The following is a 23,151-nucleotide window of genomic DNA, read 5'->3' as shown; positions in this document are numbered from 1 at the left end:
TATTATTCCTCAAGAATATCCACATATGGGCCTTGAGAGTTGGTGATATATAGTGTCATTTATTCTTTTCTACTTAAGCCTAGTCCTACAGATTTTTGGCTGAAATGGTAGAGTAACTATTTACTTTTCTGGGACATCAGAATTAATCCACAGTGAAGTGGGATATTCCCATTTCAGTGCTGTTCATGTCCTAGTTCTTTCTTTTTGAATAAATATTTCAAAAGGCAGGAAGAATACACACACATAAACACCTACAAAGAAAAAGAAGGAAAGAAAGTTTCTAGTGCTTAGGAAAATAATCCCTTGGCATTTTATGCAGCAACACTTTATTAAGCTGCTAGAAAGAAGATTAACAAATGTATTACTATGCTTAAAATGACAATTTTTCTCATTGTCTTTATATAAGCTTAGCTAATTATCAGGTGATCCATTGTTCGGGGGGTACCCAGGCAATTTTTTTCTTAAGAGTTTGGAGTTCTTGCAGAATAAATATTTATTGCAAACATTGACAGCTTTTTTTTTTTTTTTTTTTTTAATAGCCAAGAATGCCTCTCAGGAAACCATGTTAAGAGATCTTCAAGAAAAAATAAATAAGCAAGAAAACTCCTTGACATTAGAGAAACTGAAGCTTGCCATGGCTGATCTGGAAAAGCAGCGAGATTGTTCTCAAGACCTTTTAAAGAAAAGGGAACATCACATTGAACAACTGAACGACAAGTTAAGCAAGACAGAGAAAGAGTCCAAAGCTTTATTGAATGCTTTGGAGTTAAAAAAGAAAGAATATGAAGAACTGAAAGAAGAGAAAACTCTGTTTTTTTGTTGGAAGAGTGAAAACGAAAAACTTTTAAATCAGATGGAATCAGAGAAGGAAAGCTTGCAGAGTAAAATTAATCACTTGGAAACTTGTCTCAAGATGCAACAAGTAAAAAGTCAGGAATACAATGAGAGAGTAAGAACCTTGGAGATGGAAAGAGAAAACCTAAATGTGGAGATCAGAAACCTTCACAGTGTGGTAGACAGCAAGTCTGCGGAGGTAGAGACACAGAAACAAGCTTATGTAGAACTGCAGCAGGAAGCCGAGTTCTCAGATCAGAAGCATAAGAAGGAAATAGAAAATATGTGTTTGAAAACTTCTCAGCTTTCTGGGCAAGTTGAAGATCTGGAACACAAGCTTCAGTTGCTATCAAGTGAAAAAATGGCCAAAGACCAGTGTTACCAAGACTTGCAGGCTGAATATGAGAACCTCAAGAATCTGCTGAAATCAAAAGATTCTTCTCTGGTGCCAAATGAGGATCATCAGAAAAATCTTTTGCCTTTTGAACAGCAGGCTGCCATGAATAATTCCTTTGCAAATATAATTGGAGAACAAGAAAGTGTGCCTTCAGAAAGGAGTGAATGCCATTTAGAAGCAGACCAAAGTCCAAAAAATTCAGCCATTCTACAAAATAGAGTTGATTCACTTGAATTTTCATTGCAGTCTCAAAAGCAGATGAACTCAGATCTGCAAAAGCAGTGTGAAGAGTTGGTGCAAATCAGAGGAGAAATAGAAGAAAATCTCATGAAAGCTGAGCAGATGCATCAAAGTTTTGTGACTGAAACAAGTCAACGCATTAGTAAGTTACAAGAAGACACTTCTGCTCATCAGAATGTTGTTGCTGAAACTTTAGTTGCCCTTGAGAACAAGGAAAAAGAGTTGCAACTCTTGAATGAAAAATTAGAAACTGAGCAAGCGGAAATTCAAGAATTAAAAAAGAGCAACCATCTACTTGAAGAATCTCTAAGGGAGCTACAACTTTTATCTGAAACTCTGAGCTCAGAGAAAAAGGAAATGAGTTCTATCATTTTTCTAAATAAAAGAGAAATTGAAGAGCTGACCCAAGAGAATGAGACTCTCAAGGAAATAAATACAACCTTAAGTCAAGAGAAGATGAACTTAATCCAAAAAAGTGAGAGTTTTTCAAACCGTATAGATGAAAGAGAGAAATGCATTTCAGAGTTATCTGATCAGTACAAGCAAGACAGACTTATTTTACTACAAAGATGTGAAGAAGCCAGAAATGCATTTGAGGATCTCCGTGAAAAGTACAAAGCAGCGCAAGAAAAGAACTCTCAATTAGAATGCTTGCTAAATGAACACACTAGTGTTTGTGAAAATAGAAAAAGTGAGTTGAAACAGCTAAAGGAAACATTTGCAAAGGAACACCAAGAACTGTTAACAAAATTAGCGTTTGCTGAAGCAAGAACCCAGAATCTAATACTGGAGTTGGGGACAGTGCAGCAAGATCTGAGATCTGAGATAAAAGACATCCAAAACAATTCTAAGAGCGAGGCTGATGGTTTAAAGCAAGAAATCATGATTTTAAAGGAAGAACAAGATAAGATGCAAATGGAAGTTAATGACGTATTACAAGAAAATGAGCAGCTGATGAAGTTAACGAAGACTAAACATGAATATCAAAACCAGGAATTGGAACCAATTAGGGACTCTGTGAAAGGAAGAGAGAGTGAGTTAAATAAATGTAATTTTCAACTTCAGATGGATCTTGACATTAAAAACATTTCTCCAGACAATTATAATGCACAATTGGTGCAATTAGAAGCTATGATAAGAACTATGGAATTAAAACTTCAGGAAAGTGAGAAGGAGAAGGCGTGCCTGCAGCATGAATTACAGACAATTAGAACAGAATTAGAATCGAGAAATTTGCAAGGCGCTCAGTCACAAGAAATTAGTGACCTTAAAGACTGTGAAATAGATGCAGAAGAGAAGTACATCTCAGTGCTTCATGAGTTGTCAACAAGTCAAAATGACAATGCACACCTACAATGCTCTCTACAGACAGCAATGAACAAACTGAATGAGCTAGAGAAAATATGTGACATACTGAAGGCTGAAAAGTGCGAACTCGTGTCTGAGCTGAATGATTCAAGGTCACAATGTATCACAGCAGCTAGTAAGATGGCAGAAGAGGTGGAGAAACTAGTCAATGAAGTTAAAATATTAAATAATGAAAACGGTCTTCCCCATCGTGAGTTAGTGAAAGAAATGCCAGAAGGTGAATTCAATGAACAGCAAAATGAGCAGCAGTCTGTGTCCTTGAATCCTTTGGACTACAGTCATTCCTATGAGCACTTGACATTGTCAAATAAAGAAGTTCAAATGCACTTTGCCGAATTGCAGGAGAAATTCTCATCTCTGCAGAGTGAACACAAAATTTTACATGATCAGCACTGTCAGATGAGCTCCAAGATGTCAGAGCTCCAGACTTACGTTGACTCATTAAAGGCTGAAAATTCAGTCTTGTCAACAAATCTGAGAAACTTTCAAGGTGACCTGGTGAAGGAGACGAAGCTGGACTCTGAGGAGGGGCGCCTACCGTCACTGTCATTCTCTTGTGTGCCCGACAGCCCTAGTCTTACCAGTTTTGGGGACTCCTCTTTTTACAAAGCTCTGTTGGAACAGACAGGAGAAATGTCTCTGTTGAATAACTTAGAAGGGATAGAAGGGAATGTTTCAGCAGACCAGTCCAACGGAGACGAACTATCTTGCAGCAGTCTGGAGGAGGAGAATCTGACCAAGAAAGAAATCCCATCTTCCCCAGTGAGGAGTGTTGAAGAACTTGAGACCCTCTGTCAGATGTACTCACAGTCCCTCAAGAAGCTAGAAGAGAAAATGGAAAGTCAAGGGATTATGAAAAATAAGGAAATTCAAGAGCTTGAACAGTTATTAAGTTCTGAAAGGCAAGAGCTCGAGTGCCTTAGGAAACAGTATTTGTCAGAAAACGAACAGTGGCAGCAGAAGCTGACGAGCGTGACCGTGGAGATGGAGTCCAAGTTGGCGGCAGAAAAGAAACACACGGAACAGCTATCGCTTGAACTTGAGGTAGCGCGACTCCAGCTGCAAGGTCTGGACTTAAGTTCTCGGTCTTTGCTCGGCACCGATTTAGAAGATGTAAGTACCTTACCTGGCATTTACATGCTGTTTCTCTCTTTCCAAGACCAGTAGGGACTCAATAAATGTTTTTTTTTTTTAATTGAAATCTACATTCAATCTAAATTAAAATATTTTTAGGGTTCGAGGGAATACAAACAAAATATACCCAAAGTTTTTGAAAACAAACCGAAACTTTAGGAAAATGAGTAAACCTTATTTGAAGAATAAAATGCTGTAAGTGGTTAGATTTAAACACTATTATATGGGAAATTACTAAAGATGTTTTTAAAGTCTGGAGAAAATTATATTATGGAGTCAGAAGGTCTTCTTTATTATATATATATGTATTTTCACCTAGATTGTGAGTTAATGAAGTATACTTAAATATTCAATTAAGAGCTTATAAATGGTAATGTGATGTGAATTTTTAACCTCATGTCCTTTCCAGACTATTTTGAATGTTACAGGCTTACAGTCATGAAACTAAATATAGGGGATTTTTTATATATTAATGAATAATTTTCTCTCTAACAATTTGGTATGTTACAAAAGTGTGATTTGGTATTGTTCATTTAAAGAGACATTTCTTTATTGAATATTTAATTGTTTAGTTGCTTATAACTTTGTCCTTTCTAGTCTCCCAGTTTCACTAGTAATGCAGTTCAGCTCATGAGTCTCACCTGATTCCCTCTCTCTTCCTCTGAGCTGGGGGCGGGGAGGGCATGGTGAGCTGGCGGCAGAGTTGTAATAACAGCAGATCCCAGGGGAGAATCAAACCTGTGTAATTTATCCAGGAATGTGCATAGTAAGTGCTGGCTTGGTGATTAAGTCCTTGGGCTGGGAGTCTGGTCATGAAACTTTACTGCCTTCTTTTATTAAAGAATATAAGTACTTAAGGTGGAAGCTGAACATTTTGTTAGCCTCTTATTCGATAATCACAAAGAGAAATTTTACATATAGGCTACTTAGAATATTCTTAGCCAGGAAGAAAATATGAAGTTTAAATACATTGCAATTTAGTTGATAAAATAACTGAGCTGGAGGGTTTGTCTTCATCATAAACACCTTACTCAGTGCCTTGTCCATAGGAACCACCTCCTGATGTTTAATTGTGTTGAATATTTGGATGGACAGAGGTGGATATGGTGGGAAATATACCATTTAAAGAGATGTGTTTAGTGGAGGCTGGATGCCAGTTTCTAAAATGTAGTAATTAAGTCTATTTATTCAATTTTGATTCTCCTTAAAAAATAAAATGCATCTTGTTATATATTATAAATATAGGTTATTCAGAGCCAAAATGAGAGCCGTGATGTAAAAGAATCAGAAGAGTATCCTTTGGAAACTACGGAGAGAACAGCAAAGCATGATAATCATCAGATTGGTGATAAAGATGTTCAGCAGGACCTCAGTCTGGAGACTGAAAAAATAACGGAGACTGGTGCAGTCAGACTCCCAGGAGAGTGTTCTAGCGAGCAGTCCCCAGAAACCAGTCACGGGACTCCAGGCGAAGACAAAACCCAGGGCCGTTCAGAGTGCGTTTCGGAATTGTTGTTTTCTGATCCTAATGCTTTGGTACCCATGGATTTTCTGGAGAATCAGGTAACCATCCAGAATCTTCAGCTGCAGGTACAAGAGACATCAAATGAGAATTTGAGATTACTTCATGTGATAGGAGACCGTGACAAAAAAGTTGAAAGCTTGCTAAATGAAATTAAAGAGTTAGACTCAAAACTCGATTCACGGGAAGCACAACTAGCGACCAAAATGGAAGCCTATGTAGAACTGGAAAAAATAGTTGAGGAACTTAAGAAAGCAAACTCAGATTTAAGTGAAAAATTGGAATCTCTTTCTTGCGCTAACCTGGAATTACACCAGAGAGGAGAAACTTCTGAAGGCCTCAGTTCTAATTTAGAAATGGGCACAGATACATCGCCACGTGAAGTTATTGAAGACAACAAAACCGAGGTGAACGACAACTGGAAAGGGAGATTTCTTGACATGGAAAATGAGCTGCAAAGGATTAGATCGGAGAAGGCTGGCATCGAGCATCGTGCCCTCTCTGTGGAAGCTGACTTAGAGATCATTCAAAGAGAGAAGCTATATTTAGGAAAAGATAATGAAAATAAGCAGAACGTTATTGTCGGTCTTGAAGAAGAACTCTCAGTGGTCTCCAGTGAGAGAAACCAGCTTCGTGGAGAATTAGATACAGTGTCAAAAGAAAACAAAGAACTGGATCGCTTGTCTGAAAAGATGAAGGAGAAAATACAAGAGCTCGAGGCTCATCAAGGTGAGTGTCTCTGTCACATTCAGGTGGTGGAGGCAGAGGTAAAGGACAAAACAGAACAACTTCAGACTTTGTCCTCTGATGTGAGCCAGCTGTTAAAAGATAAAGCTCACCTCCAGGAGCAGCTGGAGAGCTTGGAAAAGGACTCACAGGCACTGTCTTTGGTAAGATGTGAGCAGGAAATCCAAATGGGACAACTGAGTAAAGAGAAAGAATCACTTTGCAGGGAATCTGAAAGCCTGCAGGCCAGACTGAGTGAATTGGAACAGGAAAAGCTGAACGTCTCCAAGGCCTTGGAGGCCGCACTGATGGAGAAGGGTGAGTTTGCAGAGAGGCTGAGCTCCACGCAAGAGGAAGTGCATCAGCTGAGAAGAGGCATCGAGAAACTGAGAGTCCGTATCGAGGCCGATGAAAAGAGGCAGCTCCACGTGGCAGAGAAACTGAAAGAACATGAGAGGGAGAACGATTCGCTTAAGGATAAAGTGGAGAGCCTTGAAAGGGAATTGCAGATGTCAGAAGAAAACCAAGAGCTGGTGATTCTTGATGCTGAGAATTCCAAAGCAGAGGTAGAGACCTTAAAAACACAAATGGAAGAAATGGCCGAAAGCCTGAAAGTTTTAGAATCGGACCTTGGTTTGGTAAGATCTGAAAAAGAAAATCTGACAAAAGCACTACAAGAAAAGCAAGATCAAGTGTCGGAATTAGACAAGCAGCTCTCTTCATTTAAAACTCTGTTAGAAGAAAAGGAACAAGTGAAAATACAGATCAAAGAAGAATCTAAGACTGCAGCGAAGATGCTTCAGAATCAATTGAAAGAGCTAAATGAGGAACTCGTGGCCTTGTGTAATGACCAAGAAACCTGGAAGGCCAAAGAACAGAGTCTGGACTCACCAATAGAGGAAGTGCATCAGCTGAGAAATAGCATTGAAAAGCTGAAGGTCCGCATAGAAACTGATGGAAAGAAGCAGCTCCATGTCTTGGAACAGTTGAAGGAAAGTGAGTATCATGCTGATTTACTTAAGGATAGAGCTGAGAAGCTTGAAAGAGAGCTAGAGATATCAGGGAAAAACCAGGAACATGCTATTCTTGAGGCAGAGAATTCCAAGGCAGAGGCAGAGACCCTAAAAGCAAAAACAGAAGGGATGGCTCAAAACCTGAGAGATCTGGAATTAGATCTTGTTAATATAAGGTCAGAAAAAGAAAACCTGGCCAAAGAATTACAAAAACAGCAAGGGCGAGTGTGTGAATTAGAAATACTGAATTCTTCGTTTGAAAATCTACTGCAAGAAAAAGAGCGAGAAACAGTCCAGATGAAAGAAGAATCTAACGCTGCAGTAGAGAGGCTTCAGATACAATTGAAAGAGCTCAATGAGAAAGTGACAGCCTTGTGTAACGACCGAGAGACCTGTAAGGCCAAAGAACAGGATCTGAGCAGTCAAGTCGATCATCTTGAACTTGAGAAGGCTCAGTTGGTACAAGGCCTTGATGAGGCCAAAAATAATCACATTATTTTGCAGTCTTCTATGAATGGCCTCATTCAGGAAGTAGAAGATGGCAAACATAAACTAGAGAAGAAGGATGAAGAAATCAGTAGACTAAAAAGTCAAATTCAAGACCAAGAGCAGCTGGCCTCTAAACTGTCCCAGGTGGAGGGAGAGCAGCAACTTTGGAAGAAGGAAAAAGTAGAATTGGGAAATCTGACAGTGGAATTGGACCAGAAGATCCAAGTGCTGCAATCCAAAAATGACACTTTGCAGGAGACCTTAGCAGCACTGCAGAGTTCTTACAAGGATCTAGAGAATGAGCTTGAATCAGCAAAAATGGAGAAAATGTCCTTTGTTGACAAAGTAAGTGGCTTTATCTATTTACATTTAAATGTAATGTCATGAGGGAGGGAAACCACTTTGTGAATTATTTCCTTCTAGACAGTATCTGCCATATTGGACCAAACTTTGTAAAGGCTTTATGTTTGTTGGATTTTGAACTGAGGGAACATTGAGTTGACTCTGGCAGTAGTGACTGCTTGACACATTGGACATTTTCATGAATTGGACCAGGTTTTGTTTTGTTTTGTTTTGTTTTGTTTTTAAATTAAGAGATGGGATCTCACTCTGTTGCCCACGCTGGAGTGCAGTGGCATGATCATAGCTCACTGCAGCCTCAAACTCCTGGGCTCAGCCTCCAGAGTAGCTAGGACTACAGGCACATGCCACCACACCCAGCTAATTTTTTAACCTTTTTGTAGAAATAGGGTCTTGCAGTGTTGCCCAGGCTGGTCTTGAAGTCCTAGCTTCAAGTGAGCCTCCTGCCTCTGCCTCCCAAAGTGCTGGGATTACAACATGAGCCACCATGCCCAACCTGGACCAGGTTTCTAATGTGGCACTTCCACACAGAAGTTTTAGGCTATGCATAGTTCCTGATTCTAATTATATTTCCCTGTCTCACAGATAGAATAGAGGCCTCCACGTACCCAGTTTAGAATCACTGCTGTAGAAAGTATAACATATACTCATTAGGATCAGAAAGTATCCTACCACCTGACCCTGCCTTTTTTCCTTTCAGGAGAAAGAACTTTTAAAGATACTGATATAATTATAACCAACAGAGCACTCATGACTCCCAGGACGTGTCCTGGGGATTTTGTGCTTTCAATTCCTTCTTTTGTACCTTCTCTTTATGCAGTCTCCTATTTTATCAGCTGGTGATTAAAGGGATGATCTGTCATTAAGAAGCTCAATTATTAAAGAAAAATTAAGTTTTGGTCCAATATGCTTACGTACTGATCTAGGAAAGCGATGCCTTCAAATTAAATTTTTACTGAACAAATATTAAAGAAAAAAGGAGCATCCAGAAAATGTAATTCATCACCACTCTGTATTTTCCAAGAATTTCAGACTTTTGTACACCTTGCAAGGGACAGCAATTAGAGATGATGAGACAAACCAGACCAGGCTGTGTCAACTTTAAGGGGCAATTGCAAACAACAGCTCTATAACTGGTTTTAGCTAATCATATGCATGTTTCTTGCAGATTAGTATGCATTGAGGAATTAGTAGAGATCCAAACGAAGACACTGCCTCATACAATATTCTCTGATGTTTAATTCAAATTAATGCCTTTATGAAGGACTTTAAGACTTAGTAATATTATCTTGTCATTCCTTTCCTTCTTTCTGTCTTTTACTAAATCTTTGCTGAGAAGAAAAGGTAAGCACACCAGCATGTTCTGAGAATGTTCAGTTGAGTGGATTAGTAAAGTGGGGATTAGCCCGGTTCCATTCTATGATTGAAGGCTAAAGTAAATGGCATGAATAGGTTGTATGAGAGCGATTAATTTGAGCAAAACAGACAACCCAAAGCAGGTCCTAACAAAAGATTAAATTTCAGGTAAACACAATGACTGCCAAGGAGACTGAGCTGCAGCGGGAAATGCACGAGATGGTGCAGAAAACAACAGAGCTGAAAGAAGAATTTGATGGAGAGAAAAATAGGCTAACTGAAGAACTGAAATTACTGTCAGAAGAGATAAAGAGCAGCAAAGTAAGTTTCTGTGTGACAGATGTTGCATGATCTGATAATCCAGTGTGCACGCTCTCCTCGTTGGTTTCGGTAAGACCTTCTGTAATGTCCCCAAACATTTTTTAGCTTTTGAAAAAACCCCGTGCTTCTGTCATAATCACATGTGTGGTCATCTCCACCAGCCAGCACTCTCATGAGCCCAGATCGAGTCATGAGAAGCCTCTGACCACGTGACAATACCCATCTCGGAGCCCAAATACATTTCCATAGGAGAGGACCCTTGTAGCACATTAAGTCACATCAGAAAGAGATTTCGTGCAGCTTTCAACAGGTTTATGTGCTTTCCTAGCCTGCCACCTGTGACAGGCTGGAACACTGCTGGAGACACATGCATTGATCTGCTAAGAGCTAACAAAGAAACAAAAGGAAAGTCACAGTAAAATGCAAAGTTAGAGGAGTCTTGGGTGATATTTTAGGGCAGAGTTAATATGGCACATCTGTTCCACTGGGACCGCCACTCCCCACTGCTGTTTCCTTAGCAGACATTGCTAATTGATGCCTTCCTTTTCTCCAGTAGTGTGTCCTGGGTAGCTGCTACCACACAGGCAGAGCTGGCAGATGAAATGAAACGTGTTTGCCAAAGCTGGTTAAATTGTAAACACTCCTATAATCATATAGCCCTCACGTAACTTCATCTCTAAGTGCTTAGAAAAGAATAGCAAAATAAGATAGTCGTGATTGTGACCCTGAATAATGCTCCAAAGTTGAAATGATATATGTAGCATCCTGTACAAGGAGTTGGGGAAATTTGTACTTGTCTTTAAACATAGTATTTATTCTATGAAAATTTGAAAAGTTTGGGCATTTAATTGCAGCAATTGACTTGGGGAATTTTCTGGCAATGCTGCATGGAAGGAGTTCCTATGGATGATATTTGTGTACTGCCTCTGCTGAAGTTTCTTTTGGTCCTAAGCAGCCTTGGGACTATCCCATGTATGTCATTATTGTATTTTGTGTATAGTAGGCACTACTAAGAGAAAAAGCTGGATATTTGGCCCCTGGTCCATACGTGTGAGTGTATTAGTTTGCAGTGGGTTTATTCATTCTATAAAAAATAAGTACAAAGAAGATCAGGGGATAGACTGTTGAACCCCTATCTATCCTGAGGTTCCTGCATCATACAGCTCTGCAGTCTCTACACACAAAAAATCATGAAACAGGGAATGGATAACATAATACACTGATAAGTACTATAAAGGAAACAAATAAGATTCTTTGCTGCAGAATAATTGAAAGTGAAGGTGCTGGTGTGGGGATAGGGAATAAACTGCTTTAAATTGAAAGGAAGCCATTGTGGCTGGAGCCAGAGGGAAAATGACATGAGAAAAGATTGGATGGGTAGGAAGGCTACGGAAGGTTTAGGGCAGTAATATTCATTAGGCTAGTCCCACATTTAGGGACTAGAGATTATGAGACTAGTAGAAAGCACAGGTGGAGAAGAGAAGGCGGCTCAGGACCTACCCCAGAGGGATTCCAGCACACACAGTTTGATGGAGGAAGAGCCAGCAAAGAAAACTGGGAAGTCTCGATGAGGCAAACCCGGGGAGCGTCATGGACTAGAAGTCAAGAGGAAGGAGTGTCTCGAAGGAAGGAGTGATCAGTAGCACCCAGTACTGCTCGGAGGTTGGGTGAGTTGAGCTCGGGAGAGTGTGCCTTGAATTTGCAGCGTGGAGGTTGATGGTGCCACGAGAAGCTATCGAGGAGGAGCTGGGACAGAATGGAGTGGAGCGGGCTGAACAGTGAATGGGACAGGAGGAAGCGGATACCAGCTGCTGGGGTCAGGCATGGAAGAGACAGATGCCTCCAGGGCTGGGGTTTTGCCTGTCCTTCACAGCGAAGGGAGGGGTGAAAGAGTTGAGGGCATTTGGAAGGAAATTCTTATAGTGATAGAACATGGGTCTCAGCTGGTCAGGGAAGACAATGTAAGTCCAGAGGGGACTGAGTGTGAAGGCGGTGGTGGTTCTAGTGAGGAGGCCAAGGAATCGTTAGTGGAGGACCTTAAATAAACTAAGTTGGAAGCATAGTTTATTTAAACTCTGGTATGGTCCCCAGAGTGATTTAGTTGAAATCAAGTTTTTAGAGAGATTCTGGTCTCTGTGGATGTGACCTTGGGGGCATTTGGGCTGAAGCAGAGGAAAGTGTCATTGGAGGTGAAGTCGCAATTTAAAGTGAAAACATTGCTAAGAATTATAGCACTATAGATTTTTACTCATAGATAATTTTTTTCCCCACAATACTTGTTATTTCCTAAGGATACGTATCCAGGTTCTTAACGATGGGGAAGCACAAATAACGATTTTACTACTTTGCTGTTTAGGGTCAACTGAAGGAGCTCGTGTTAGAAAATAGTGACTTGAAGAAGAGTTTGGATCGCATGCACAAAGACGAGGTAGAAAAGGAAAGGAAAGTGAGAGAAGAAGTGGCTCAATATCAGCTGCAGCTTCAGGAAGCTGCAAAGACACACCAGGCTTTGATTTTGGACACAAACAAACAGGTAAAATGTGAGGTTTGGTTATTGGGGGAGCTGGAGAGTGTATCTTGACCATGGTAATATGTCATTGTTTTGCAAGAAGGTCAATATTCTGCATTATTATTATACTATCTGATCTTACAAGGAGTCTCATATTAACTTCATCATCTTTTCCCCAGTTATCTGTCTTATTTTCTCACTTGATTTTTTGAATTATATTCCATTTTGGATTAGAATAATAGGAGAGTTGCAAAGACTCTTTAAAATGGTCCTTGGAATAGCAGGGGCTTTTTGTTTAGTTTTATTTTCCTTGCAATTGTTTTTAGCTATGCCTTCTAGCTTAAGTAACTTTTTTTTTTTTTTTTTACTATAGTACGAAATAGAAATCCAGACATATCGAGATAAATTGACGTCTAAAGAAGAATGTCTCAGCTCACAGAAGTTGGAGATGGACCTCTTAAAGTCTAGTAAAGAAGAGCTCAATAATTCTTTGAAAGCTACCACTCAGGTTTTAGAAGAATTGAAGAAAACCAAGGTATGTTCACTTCTCACTGCTTCATAATGTAAAATGGTTCATACAGGCAGGAGTGCTTTTAATGGCATAGAATTAAGTGTTTTCGTTTTGATTTTATAAAAAAATTTTTTGTAGTCAAAAATGGTATCATTCATCAATTCTCTGCTGAGCTATTTTTAAAAATCAGTGGATGGTCCGCAGTCTCACAACTTGAATAAACTTTATCCATTGCTCCATGCATACTGTCAAGCTAGAGGAAGTTAAAGATTTCTGAGGTAGATGGGAAGACCAAGCCATGTAGCAGATTAGGGTGGGCCTCTTCGGCGAGAGCAGACAATCTGTTGGGCAATTTCAAAGTCTTGAATGATCCGTCTCCAAGTTCACTGTCATCAAACCCACTTTCCTGTGACTTACTGGAAACCCAAGGTGTGGCAAAGCACCCTGGTCAGGCACATGTATGTGGGTATCCTCCTCTTCCTCTCCATACAAGGATCATGAAACTTTTTTCTTTAGGAAAAATGGAGGTGAACCCTAGTCTCAGGATTGTTAGTTTGAAGATGATTTTACAGTAATTCTACCTGGAAAAGGAGGTGTTTTGATTCCTATGGATATTTTTCATAAGAGGAATCCCGCCCAGCATGTGTAATAATGAATCTGAAAAATAAATGTCTTCCAGTAAAGGTCTTAGAGCATGATTTAAATTTTTAAAATTATGATGCTGATTGAATATATATATACATATATAAAAACAGAAAGCTAGGTATAAGCTTATTATGTTTATGGCTATTACACAACTATGAAGTCAAGGGAATTTACTAATTAAAGACAAAGTGATAAAATTCAAAATAACATTAAAAGATTAATAACATTCTGTTGCTATAAAATGACAGATGTTGGGTTTAATAATAGAAGTAGCTATTGAAATTGAACTAAATGGATCTTTAATCCATTTGTGATTGGATCAGAAATAGCAAGTTCTGAAAGGGCAGATTTACTACAATATTGGTAATAAATTATTTCAAGATGAAATGTACAAAGAATAAGATCCAAGCTGTAACATCTACCTGCAACATGAATATGGTACTCAAGTTGTTTTCACCCCACCTCCTCCTGCTGGTGTCTGGTCTTCCTTTTTATGTTTGTGATTCCTTATCAGATTGTTTTAGAATTCTGCATATTTAAAAGATATTACTTAATACAATGCATATGCCATATATTACATAATGCCCACTGGGGTCTCGGATAATATCTCATAGACAAATTCCTATTTTTGCAGCAAAATGTGTGGATAGTCTCACAAGGTGGGATAAATAAAGACTATAAATGCCTTCATATCTGTTCAGGTTTTGCCTCTCAATCATTTTCACAGCTGTTTTTGGAATTGTGGATAAAGGAACTGTGAACTTGTACCACTGAGAAGTGTGTAATGACATGATTTGTCCACCTTTCTATTCACTTTCTACTTGAGCCACTATAAAATTTAAATTGGTATAGTGAGCTATAATATCATTTGGCCTTCACATGATACAACTAAAACAAATGCCATGCTAGGTACTGAAATCGTGTTTACAAGTGAAAACACAATTCCCTCCTTAAGAATTTTGGATGCACCAAGAATATGTCTATGGACACTTTTCTCAGTAATCCAGTGTAATTCCCACTGGATAGATACAGACATAGTGGGCACTTAATAGGACATTATCTTAGGAACCATGACTTAGGCTTGTGGAACCAAGAAAGGGAATGACAAAACCACATTGTCAACAGGGGAGACTTAGGAAACTGAGAAGAGAAGGTGACTTGTATTGTGCATCTTTAGGTTTTTTTTTTTAAACCTTATAATTCTTAAATTTATGATACGTGCTTCTTAGTTATATCTCATAATTGTTTCCCCATATGCTTATAAAAGGAAATTCAAGGCTTTAAATGGAATTGCTTTTGTGTTATAGATGGACAATCTAAAATATGTAAATCAGCTGAAGAAGGAAAATGACCGTGCCCAGGGGAAAATAAAGTTGTTGATCAAATCCTGTAAACAGCTGGAGGAGGAAAAGGTAACGTTGCAGAAAGAACTATCTCAACGTGAAGCTGCACAGGAGAAGCAGAAAACAGGTGGGTATTAACTGGAGCACATCAATTAGCCAAAATTATTTTCTAACGGTGAAATAACACACTTATGGTGTGTGTGTGCTTCACGCTATTACTGAGTGCTGATTTTTCAGCAGTTATCCATTGTCCAATTTCTGGGGTCATTTTAGGGTCTAGAATGAAGCCTGTATTTTGAAAAAACTTGGTGGTACCTTTTGCTAATGAGCCATTCTAAGAAGAGTTTTTCATGCTGGTGTCCAGTGAAGGTATTTCTTTGTCAAAAGCAGACAGGCATCTGAGTTGGCGTTGGTCATTTGTAAATAGCTGGTTCTGGTTGTCCTTGGTCCATCCTCATGAGTTCACTAAAGGGGGAAGTGGTGGGGGTGCTCTATTTTTAGGTATGAAGGCAAAATAGAAGAGAAATGATAACTCTCTTTTTCACTTTCTCCACTTTTACCCCCAGAGTGGCATGGGGTTACTGTGTGGATAGAGGATGGCAAATTCCTCTGGACTGTCGCTTGGCAGGGCAAGTCACCAGTCTTCCGCATCGGGCAGAGTGCTTGGAGTAGATTAGAGTTGCAGGGAGTTTTTCTAATGGGTTCCATACTAGCCATGGCAGCTATAAGTTGAACAAGACACTCATCTTTATAGTGGTCCCCAAACTCTCATCCATCAGACCCCCACAGCCTCCAAATGCTTTCAGAGTTTTTTAAACTTGCCTTATCATTGGTCCCTTTTGTCTCCCAAAGCCATACAACAGAGACTTCTTAATCTTTACTGACTTTTATTGTTCATTCGCTTATGGTGGAAGGAATGGACTAGGGAACACAGGGTTAGTAAAAGATTAATTCATTTGATCCCATATAACTAGTGCTATAAGAAAGGTTCATGGGTTGGCTGAAAAGAGTCTGAGATTTTGGTGGATTTTATTTAAGCTATCCCAATAAAAGTCATGCATCTATGAGAATATGGATTAATACTTTGATATGATATTTCTCGAACAAGAGTTTGAACTGTAAGAACATATACAGATATATCTCCCCCACTCCTCCCAAAAAATCAAAGAACAAGTCTCAGATGATCTGCATCATGGTGCGTGTTACATATGATGTATCACTTTATTTTGGCAGATACTGTCATGGATGGTAAGGTAGATGAATTAATGACTGAGATGAAAGAACTGAAAGAAGCTCTTGAAGAAAAAAACAAGGAAGCGGACGAATACTTGGATAAGTACTGTTCCCTGCTTATAAGCCATGAAAAGTTAGAGAAAGCCAACGAGATGTTAGAAACACAAATTGTCCGTCTCCGTTCACAGCAATCTAAACATAACCTCCAAAGTCCTCCTTTGCTAAGTCCAGTTGTTCCAGAACCATCTCTAATCCCTTCTGTTACTGAAAAGAAGTTATCATCAGGCCAAAATAAAGCTTCCAGCAAGAGGCAAAGGTCCAGTGGGATATGGGAGAATGGTGGAGAACCAACACCACCTACCCCAGAGACATTTTCTAAAAAAAGTAGGAAAGTGGTGAAAAGTGGTGTTCAGCCTGCAGAGGACACAGAAGATACCGCGTTTGAGCCAGAGGGACTTCCAGAAGTTGTAAAGAAAGGTACACATAATTCAAAACCAAAATTATTTGTGTTCTTTTCAAATTTTCTATAAAAATTCACCTGTAAAAAGACAGAAGCATTTACTTTTTATGTTATTGTGCAGCAATCCTGATTGCCTTTCACAAGCAATAGTCTGCTTTTAAATTGGTGAGGTATACACTTTCCTTTCTGTCACGAGAGAACGTCTAAGATCTAATTATTCTTGTCATACTATGGAAAGAGCTGTTAGATTAGAAAAATGACTGTCCAAAACCTGTTTAGAATTTGATATTTCTGTACTGAAAAATCCCCAAATTGCCCTTCGAGCCTTCCTACCTTCAGTCATGTCTCACCCATTTAGCACGTGAGCTGGAGGATGGCCCTGTGATGGCTGGACAGCCCCCTGGCTGTGGCCACTGACCACATGTTCTTTGTTGCTTTTTTTTTTAAACTTAGTGATTAAAAAAAAAAAAAAAACCTCCCAATGGTCCCACTTGCCTAGGAACTGTTTGGTATAGGTCCAAAAAAAAAAAAAAAAAAATAATGTACAGAAATTGAGAGTAAGAGTTTAGAAATTTTAATAGCAATTTGACATTGCTACAACATCCAAGCATCCTTCCAGAGAAGATTGAAAATTCTTCCACCCTCCCACAACCCACCAAAATCAAAAGAGAATTCTTTGCCATAGATGGCTTGAGAAGCACTGTTCTGAGTAACTGGCCCCAAAATAGTTAGCAGTCTCTCATTGGTGATTTTTATTTGTAGTCAAAGGGTTAAAAACAAATGCAGCTTAATTAGCCCTGAATGCCATTCTGGAGTGTGTGTGATGAGCTCTCTTTTAGTATCCTTGGGATTGACTTTCTCCTCTTGGTCACCAAGTCATGTCCATTTCTCCTATGGCAGGATTCAGCACGAGCAGGTGTGAAATTACCTGTAGGAAGGTCAGTCTCTCCTCCCACCTGGTCTCCACTTGAGAGTGATCACCTGAAGTAGCTGTCGCTATTTTACATTTTCCCCCTGAAACAAGAGCTGCCCTTTCTTTTTTATTTTTATTTTCCACTTTACCCTCTTTTTTCCCTCCAATCCAAATTTTACAATAAGGCCTGCTGGTGTTCTTTGGATCTTAGAAAACTACAGAGTAAAACATCCACATAGAAGAAGAAGAAGAAAAAGCAGAAAAAAAAATTTGCTGTGTGGTGTTAATTTCTCCCCTCTTCTCCCATTGTGGTTTTTTATGTTTCTAATAAAAGAAAACCTGTTAGTTATTGATTCAATTTGGTGACTTCCAGGGCAACTGTGATATTTAATCCATTGTCCACTGTGGCTCAGAGAAAGTATTTTTTGGAGTTACTTTTATCTTTGTTAAAACTTTGCCTAATGAATATCGTTTCCGTTGTGGATAGAACTGGACATAGCAGTGTTGACAGTCTAATTTTTTTTTGCCCTCAGGGTTTGCGGACATCCCAACGGGAAAGACTAGCCCGTATATCCTACGGAGAACAACCATGGCAACTCGGACCAGCCCCCGCCTGGCTGCACAGAAGTTAGCACCATCCCCCCTAAGTCCCGGCAAAGAAAATCTTGCAGCGTCCTCCAAACCAACAGCTGGTGGCAGCAGATCACAAAAGGTAAACTGCTGTCGACAGCTATCTGCTGTTTGGGATCCGGGAAACAGCAGTGTTGTCTGGGCACAGGTTGGACACTGCAGGCTCTGACTCAGGAGCCCTTTGAAGTCTGACCGTCTCTCCGTGGTCTACGCAAGTCAGGGGTGAGCAACCCGGAGGACGGGCGTTACAGCGTCGGGCTGCACGATCCCACCCCCGACTCAACAGACCACTTACACGTGGCTCGGTGGGAAGTGGCATTGTTGTATCAAAACTCAGTGGCTTTGTAAGTGAGTTCCAGGCATTACCGTTGAAAGATTTGAAGATGTAGTTTTCCTTTTGGCCACAGGTATTGGTCATTGTTTGTTTCAAACTTTTCACTCTCACCCATCTGCCCCCAGCTGCTAATTCTTTATGGTTTTAATTAATCCTTTACTTTCTTTTAAAAAAGCATATATTTCAATAGTTGTCTAAAAAAAAAAAGGAGTTTTGGTTATGGATTTCTCTATTTTGATTGTTGAGGATAGGACCCAATCTTCATGCCTTCCATGTACCTGACAAACAGCCCAGAAAATACTTACAGCATAGAGAATATTTGCTTAACAGATTTTTATTCCTATTACTACAATCCATACCAGCAGCTACCATTGATGTATGTATACAAAGTATATACGCTTTATTTTACTCTCACGGTTTATTTTCTCATTTTAGTGAACTGTCACAGTAGGTGGTGTTATGAATGAGTGAAGAACATGAGATTCATAAGATTTAACCTCCTGCTGTTAACACCTTCCTCTCGCTCAGCTCACAGTCTTGCTCTTTCCATGATACCAGTGTTTCTCAAACTGGGGACCATGAGAATGTTGTTGGAGGTTGCTGGAACAGCTTCAAACGGATTAAATATTTTCTGATTTTACTTTGATTGCTCGCTTGTCAGAGTTTGATTAAGTATGCGATCTGATAACCTTGAAGCAGCAAATGAAGCTTTGAAAATGTAGTAACCCCTATTGGTGTAATGCTGTAATTCTTAAGGGAGCAAGCATGCTCCTGGTTAGGATGTTGGATCCCAAAATATGAACACCTTGGTGATTAGGTACATCAAAACAACAGATTTGCAAATCTGCTTTTGGTGAAGAGCTGTAAATGTTAACGAATTATACCTAGTAATAAGTTTGTTTATAATTTACATTATAATAAAAATGTATTAATTCAGGGATGAAGAAGAAGGGTCTGAGGTTTTCTTTTACTCATTGAAATGAACCCATCTGTTATTTAATACTTACATTAGAAATAGTCTATCATTTTGTGCAAACTTTGTTTCTCCTCCCCCATCAAATTCTCTCTGTTTCTCTCTCTCTCTCTCTCTCTGTCTCTCACACACGCACACAGACACACACACATATACAGAGACAGATTTAACTTTTGGATGCCACCAACAACAAAACACTGAAGAGTATACTAAAATAGGTCCTGACTTTCCAATGACCATAAGAATAGCTTCTTAAAGCAACTAGCGCCCTTAAAGAGTGAAGCTACCAAGCTTGACCAAAGAGATACCCACTGAACAGGGAATACAGGCAGAGTCAGGTTTAAGGTCCTGGTAGAGACCCTGCCATTTCCTTAGAAGAGTAACTGGGAGTCATCCCTTACCCCTTGGGACAAAGCAATATCCCTTCCTCGTTGTCTCACATTTATGGAGAGCAAATGAAGTGTTTGTCCTGCTCTCTTGGAACAAAACCATGACACACAGCTGGTACTCTGTAACTCCACTAGCTTAAGGCAGCTCACTTTAGGTAATTACTTGCTTGAGTATCTGTCTTCTCATTTGCAGTCTGAATTCTGTGAGGTTACTGATCGTATCTCTGGTTTACCTGTGTCCTGTCCTCACGTCTAATGCAATGTCTGTCTGATGCTCAGCAAATATTTGTTGACTGAATGGGACTGTGACTATTGTGTTGAAGTGATTGCAATAATAGGTGTTTATAAAGGTATGTTAGGAAATCTTCTTATGAAATCACCACATGGCTCTTGTGTCCTTTTATGAGAAATTTATGGTAAAAGCAGTTTGCATGTGGCGTTCAGAATTCTTACCTAGGAAAAGAGCTTTGCACGCTAGGGGGCCCGCTCTCCACTCCGCTGTTGAGTCTGCTGAGCGGGGAGCAGTAACCATGGTTTCCTGCAGATCGGTGTTGAGTGCATTAGCTTCATGCAGAGCAGGAGGAACTGCAAGGCGATTCGTGCACTTGCAAATGGATGAAGGGCTCTTTTTGAGAGGAGGCGATAGGAGACTTCATGATTAGATTCGGACTCTTCAAAACCCAGCCTAGTAATTTTTAGTTTAATTCAGCATTTTCTGAGTTGCCCTATAAAATACTTGCCTCATCTTTTGAGCACATTTCATCAGTTTTAAACATCTAGAACAAGGTATTATTTCCTAAAGCAGTTGCTTAGAAACTCAGGGGTATGAGCTCTCCCCTGAGAGGTGACTGGCTGAGTTTTGAGAGAGGCGATTCCTTAGGTCATTTAAGAAGACCTTTAGTGACATCTGACAAGTTCAAAGGGGGGAAAAATGGGTAAAATGCACGTTAGGTGAGGCTCATTCTCTGTTATGCTACTGGGATGAATGAGCCCAGGAACTCCTAGTTTGCTGGGAATACAGGAGTCAGTGATTGTAGACTTGACCTTCTGAACCTGGGCTGGGTGGTCACTACCAGAAGACCAGCCATTAAACTGTAAAGCCCATCATGGATGGTGGCGGTGCTGTCAATGCAGTTTTAGGCAGTTTAGTGGGCGGCTTCCATTTTTTCTAGTGAGGTTCATTTCCACTGAGCTCTCTGCATGTCTGCCCTCTCCTCATTGTGGCCGTAGAACCATCTGTAGGACAACTAGGGTATGGATGCGCTATCTTAAGGGATTAAATACTCGTGAATTTGACCTTGTCTGGTTGTGGACCATTCTTAGGCTAACTAACCAAATGAAGGTCAAATCTACAGTTTAAATTGTGATCACAAACTACAGTTTCCTCAATTCAGTATCAGAGAAGTTGAGTCTGGGGGGAGAAGCCTGGGAAAGTGGACTTTAGCCATTTAATTGGGATTAAGAAAGAGTCTTAGGGACTCAAATTTCCTATTCTCTATGGGATGTCTGTCTCTCTCTCTCTCTCTTTAATGGTGAACCTAAAGATTTGACTCTCTAGCATTTGACAGGTTCAAGGGAAACACTTGTCTTTGGTGTCACTATTTCTCTTAAATAAAAAAAAAAAAAAAGTACCAGTAAAACTCTGTTTTTTTCCTTCCATTTTCCATGGACGGTAATTTTCCACTAAGTCCTGGTCCTTCAAGGCTGCTTCTTTCCAGTGTCCCGCACATAGTCTGAGACAGAAGCAGGCTTTCCCGGGATTTGATCTGTTGGCCAGATTTCTTACGTTTTTTGTAATGAAAAGTATTTAACTGCCTTTTAGAACCACGTGCTTCTATAGAAAGAACATAAATGGGAAAATAATTTGCATTCTCTTTTCTTGCATCAGAAGGAGGTCCCTGGAAGTCCGTTGCTCAAAGAGTATCTGTCACATGGTTATTCTTTAACATCTGTACCGGACGAGGATCCTTGTGTCTGAAACACAAGGAAGTCTTCTTTTTCTGTGAAAGATCATCGTACTTGAATCTTTCACTCTCGCCTTTAATTTTGGTTAAGTGAAGCTTTTCTATACTTCCGTTTTCCTGCTCTTTCTCTTTCTGACCTTATATCTTTTTTCACTACTCTATACATCTCAAAAAGTCGGAGACTCACCTGCTACCTCACTCTCTCGTGTACTTAAAGTCTCATATATTTCTGAGACACCTCTTTCTCTTAAAAGGCAGGACATCTGAGAGGGGATTTTTCTTTCTGGACTTTATTGTTAGATTGCTGTCCTGCTGGAATCCAAATTCAATATGGAAACCAACAACACTGTAAGGAGAATGATTAAAACACACAGAACTCGTCCTAGGTCTTTTAATGTTGTATATAAAGCTTTCACCGTATGAAGGTAGGATTACTCATTTGCATTCTTATTTTAAATGACAGCAAAAGCTCAAGACAAATGGAGGCAGATTTGGGTTCTCACTTAAGAATTCACTGAACATTTATCAGTGGTCGAGCATGTTATGGGCCCTAGGGATGTATAGGTAAATAAGGCAATGTCTTTGTCCTCCAAGAGCTTACCTTCTGGCCTGAAAATGTCACGCTTGCCTTGGAAGAGCAAGTCTCTGGCCATCAGAGGGGTCAAAGTTTGATGGCTGATGGAAGCCTTGCCCGACATCCTCCTAACTTCTCTGTCAGGTAGGGGCCTGTTCTCCGCGAAGAGGAAATCTTAAAATTGTGTACAACTCCTGGAGAAGAAGAACTTAACTTAAAACTTGGTGACATAGTGCTGTATTTTTTTTATGCTGTAAAAATGTGAATGTGATTTAAACCTCTAACAAATATGTTTGTGTTGCAGGTCAAGGTTGCTAAGCACAGCCCAGCGGATTTAGGTGCCGCCTTCCAGGAACCCACCACAAAATCTCTCCCAGTCCATCATCTTCCCGAGAGAGGCTCAGCTGACAGCCCCAGAGAGGGCCTGAGAGCCAAGCGAGGCCGACTCGCCGCCAGCCCGGAAGCCGGAGCCGAGCCCAAGGGCAGTGAGAACTGTAGGGTCCAGTGAAGAGACCTGTGTGTCAGCACCCCAGGAATAGTTGCATAGATAGTAGCCTACAGGGACTTTTCTTTAGTCAGATAGGTAGCATTTTACCAGTGGGGAAACAACAATTCCTTAGAAATAAAAACATATCGTATTCTTTAGATCTTCCATGTGCAAGTACTGAAAACGTTTGGAAGCACTGATCATTTATTCAGCACTGATATTCCTCTCCCGTAATGTAAGTAGTATGGTGTAAAGATTTTTGTTAATAAGCTACAATTAAATGGCAAGCACTATAGAACAACCTTTGTATGTCCATTTCACACTAAAAAAAAAAAAATGCAAAGCACATTTTATATTTCTAATTAACTGCTCCCAGGAAAAGGTAAACTTTTGCTTTATGGTATTTCCTATCTATAATGTTAGGCA

General features: G+C 39.8%; 1 protein-coding gene across 1 annotated transcript in view; it reads left to right on the top strand.

The window, feature by feature from the left end:
- CENPF (centromere protein F) overlaps positions 1–22,746 on the top strand; it is a 44,653-nt gene extending 21,907 nt beyond the window's left edge. The window contains exons 11-19 of the mRNA XM_069459540.1: positions 540–3,952; positions 5,219–8,068; positions 9,608–9,760; positions 12,117–12,293; positions 12,643–12,804; positions 14,733–14,895; positions 16,002–16,478; positions 17,908–18,086; positions 22,543–22,746. Of these exons, the coding sequence (XP_069315641.1) occupies positions 540–3,952; positions 5,219–8,068; positions 9,608–9,760; positions 12,117–12,293; positions 12,643–12,804; positions 14,733–14,895; positions 16,002–16,478; positions 17,908–18,086; positions 22,543–22,746 (7,778 nt within the window). The remainder of the gene's footprint in view (positions 1–539; positions 3,953–5,218; positions 8,069–9,607; positions 9,761–12,116; positions 12,294–12,642; positions 12,805–14,732; positions 14,896–16,001; positions 16,479–17,907; positions 18,087–22,542) is intronic.
- Positions 22,747–23,151: the final 405 nt, after the last annotated feature.

This window comes from Eulemur rufifrons, chromosome 27, assembly GCF_041146395.1.
Source record: "Eulemur rufifrons isolate Redbay chromosome 27, OSU_ERuf_1, whole genome shotgun sequence".
Taxonomy (NCBI): Eukaryota; Metazoa; Chordata; class Mammalia; order Primates; family Lemuridae; genus Eulemur; species Eulemur rufifrons.
Note: the sequence above shows the minus strand (reverse complement) of the source record. Positions and strands in the feature narration are given on the sequence as shown.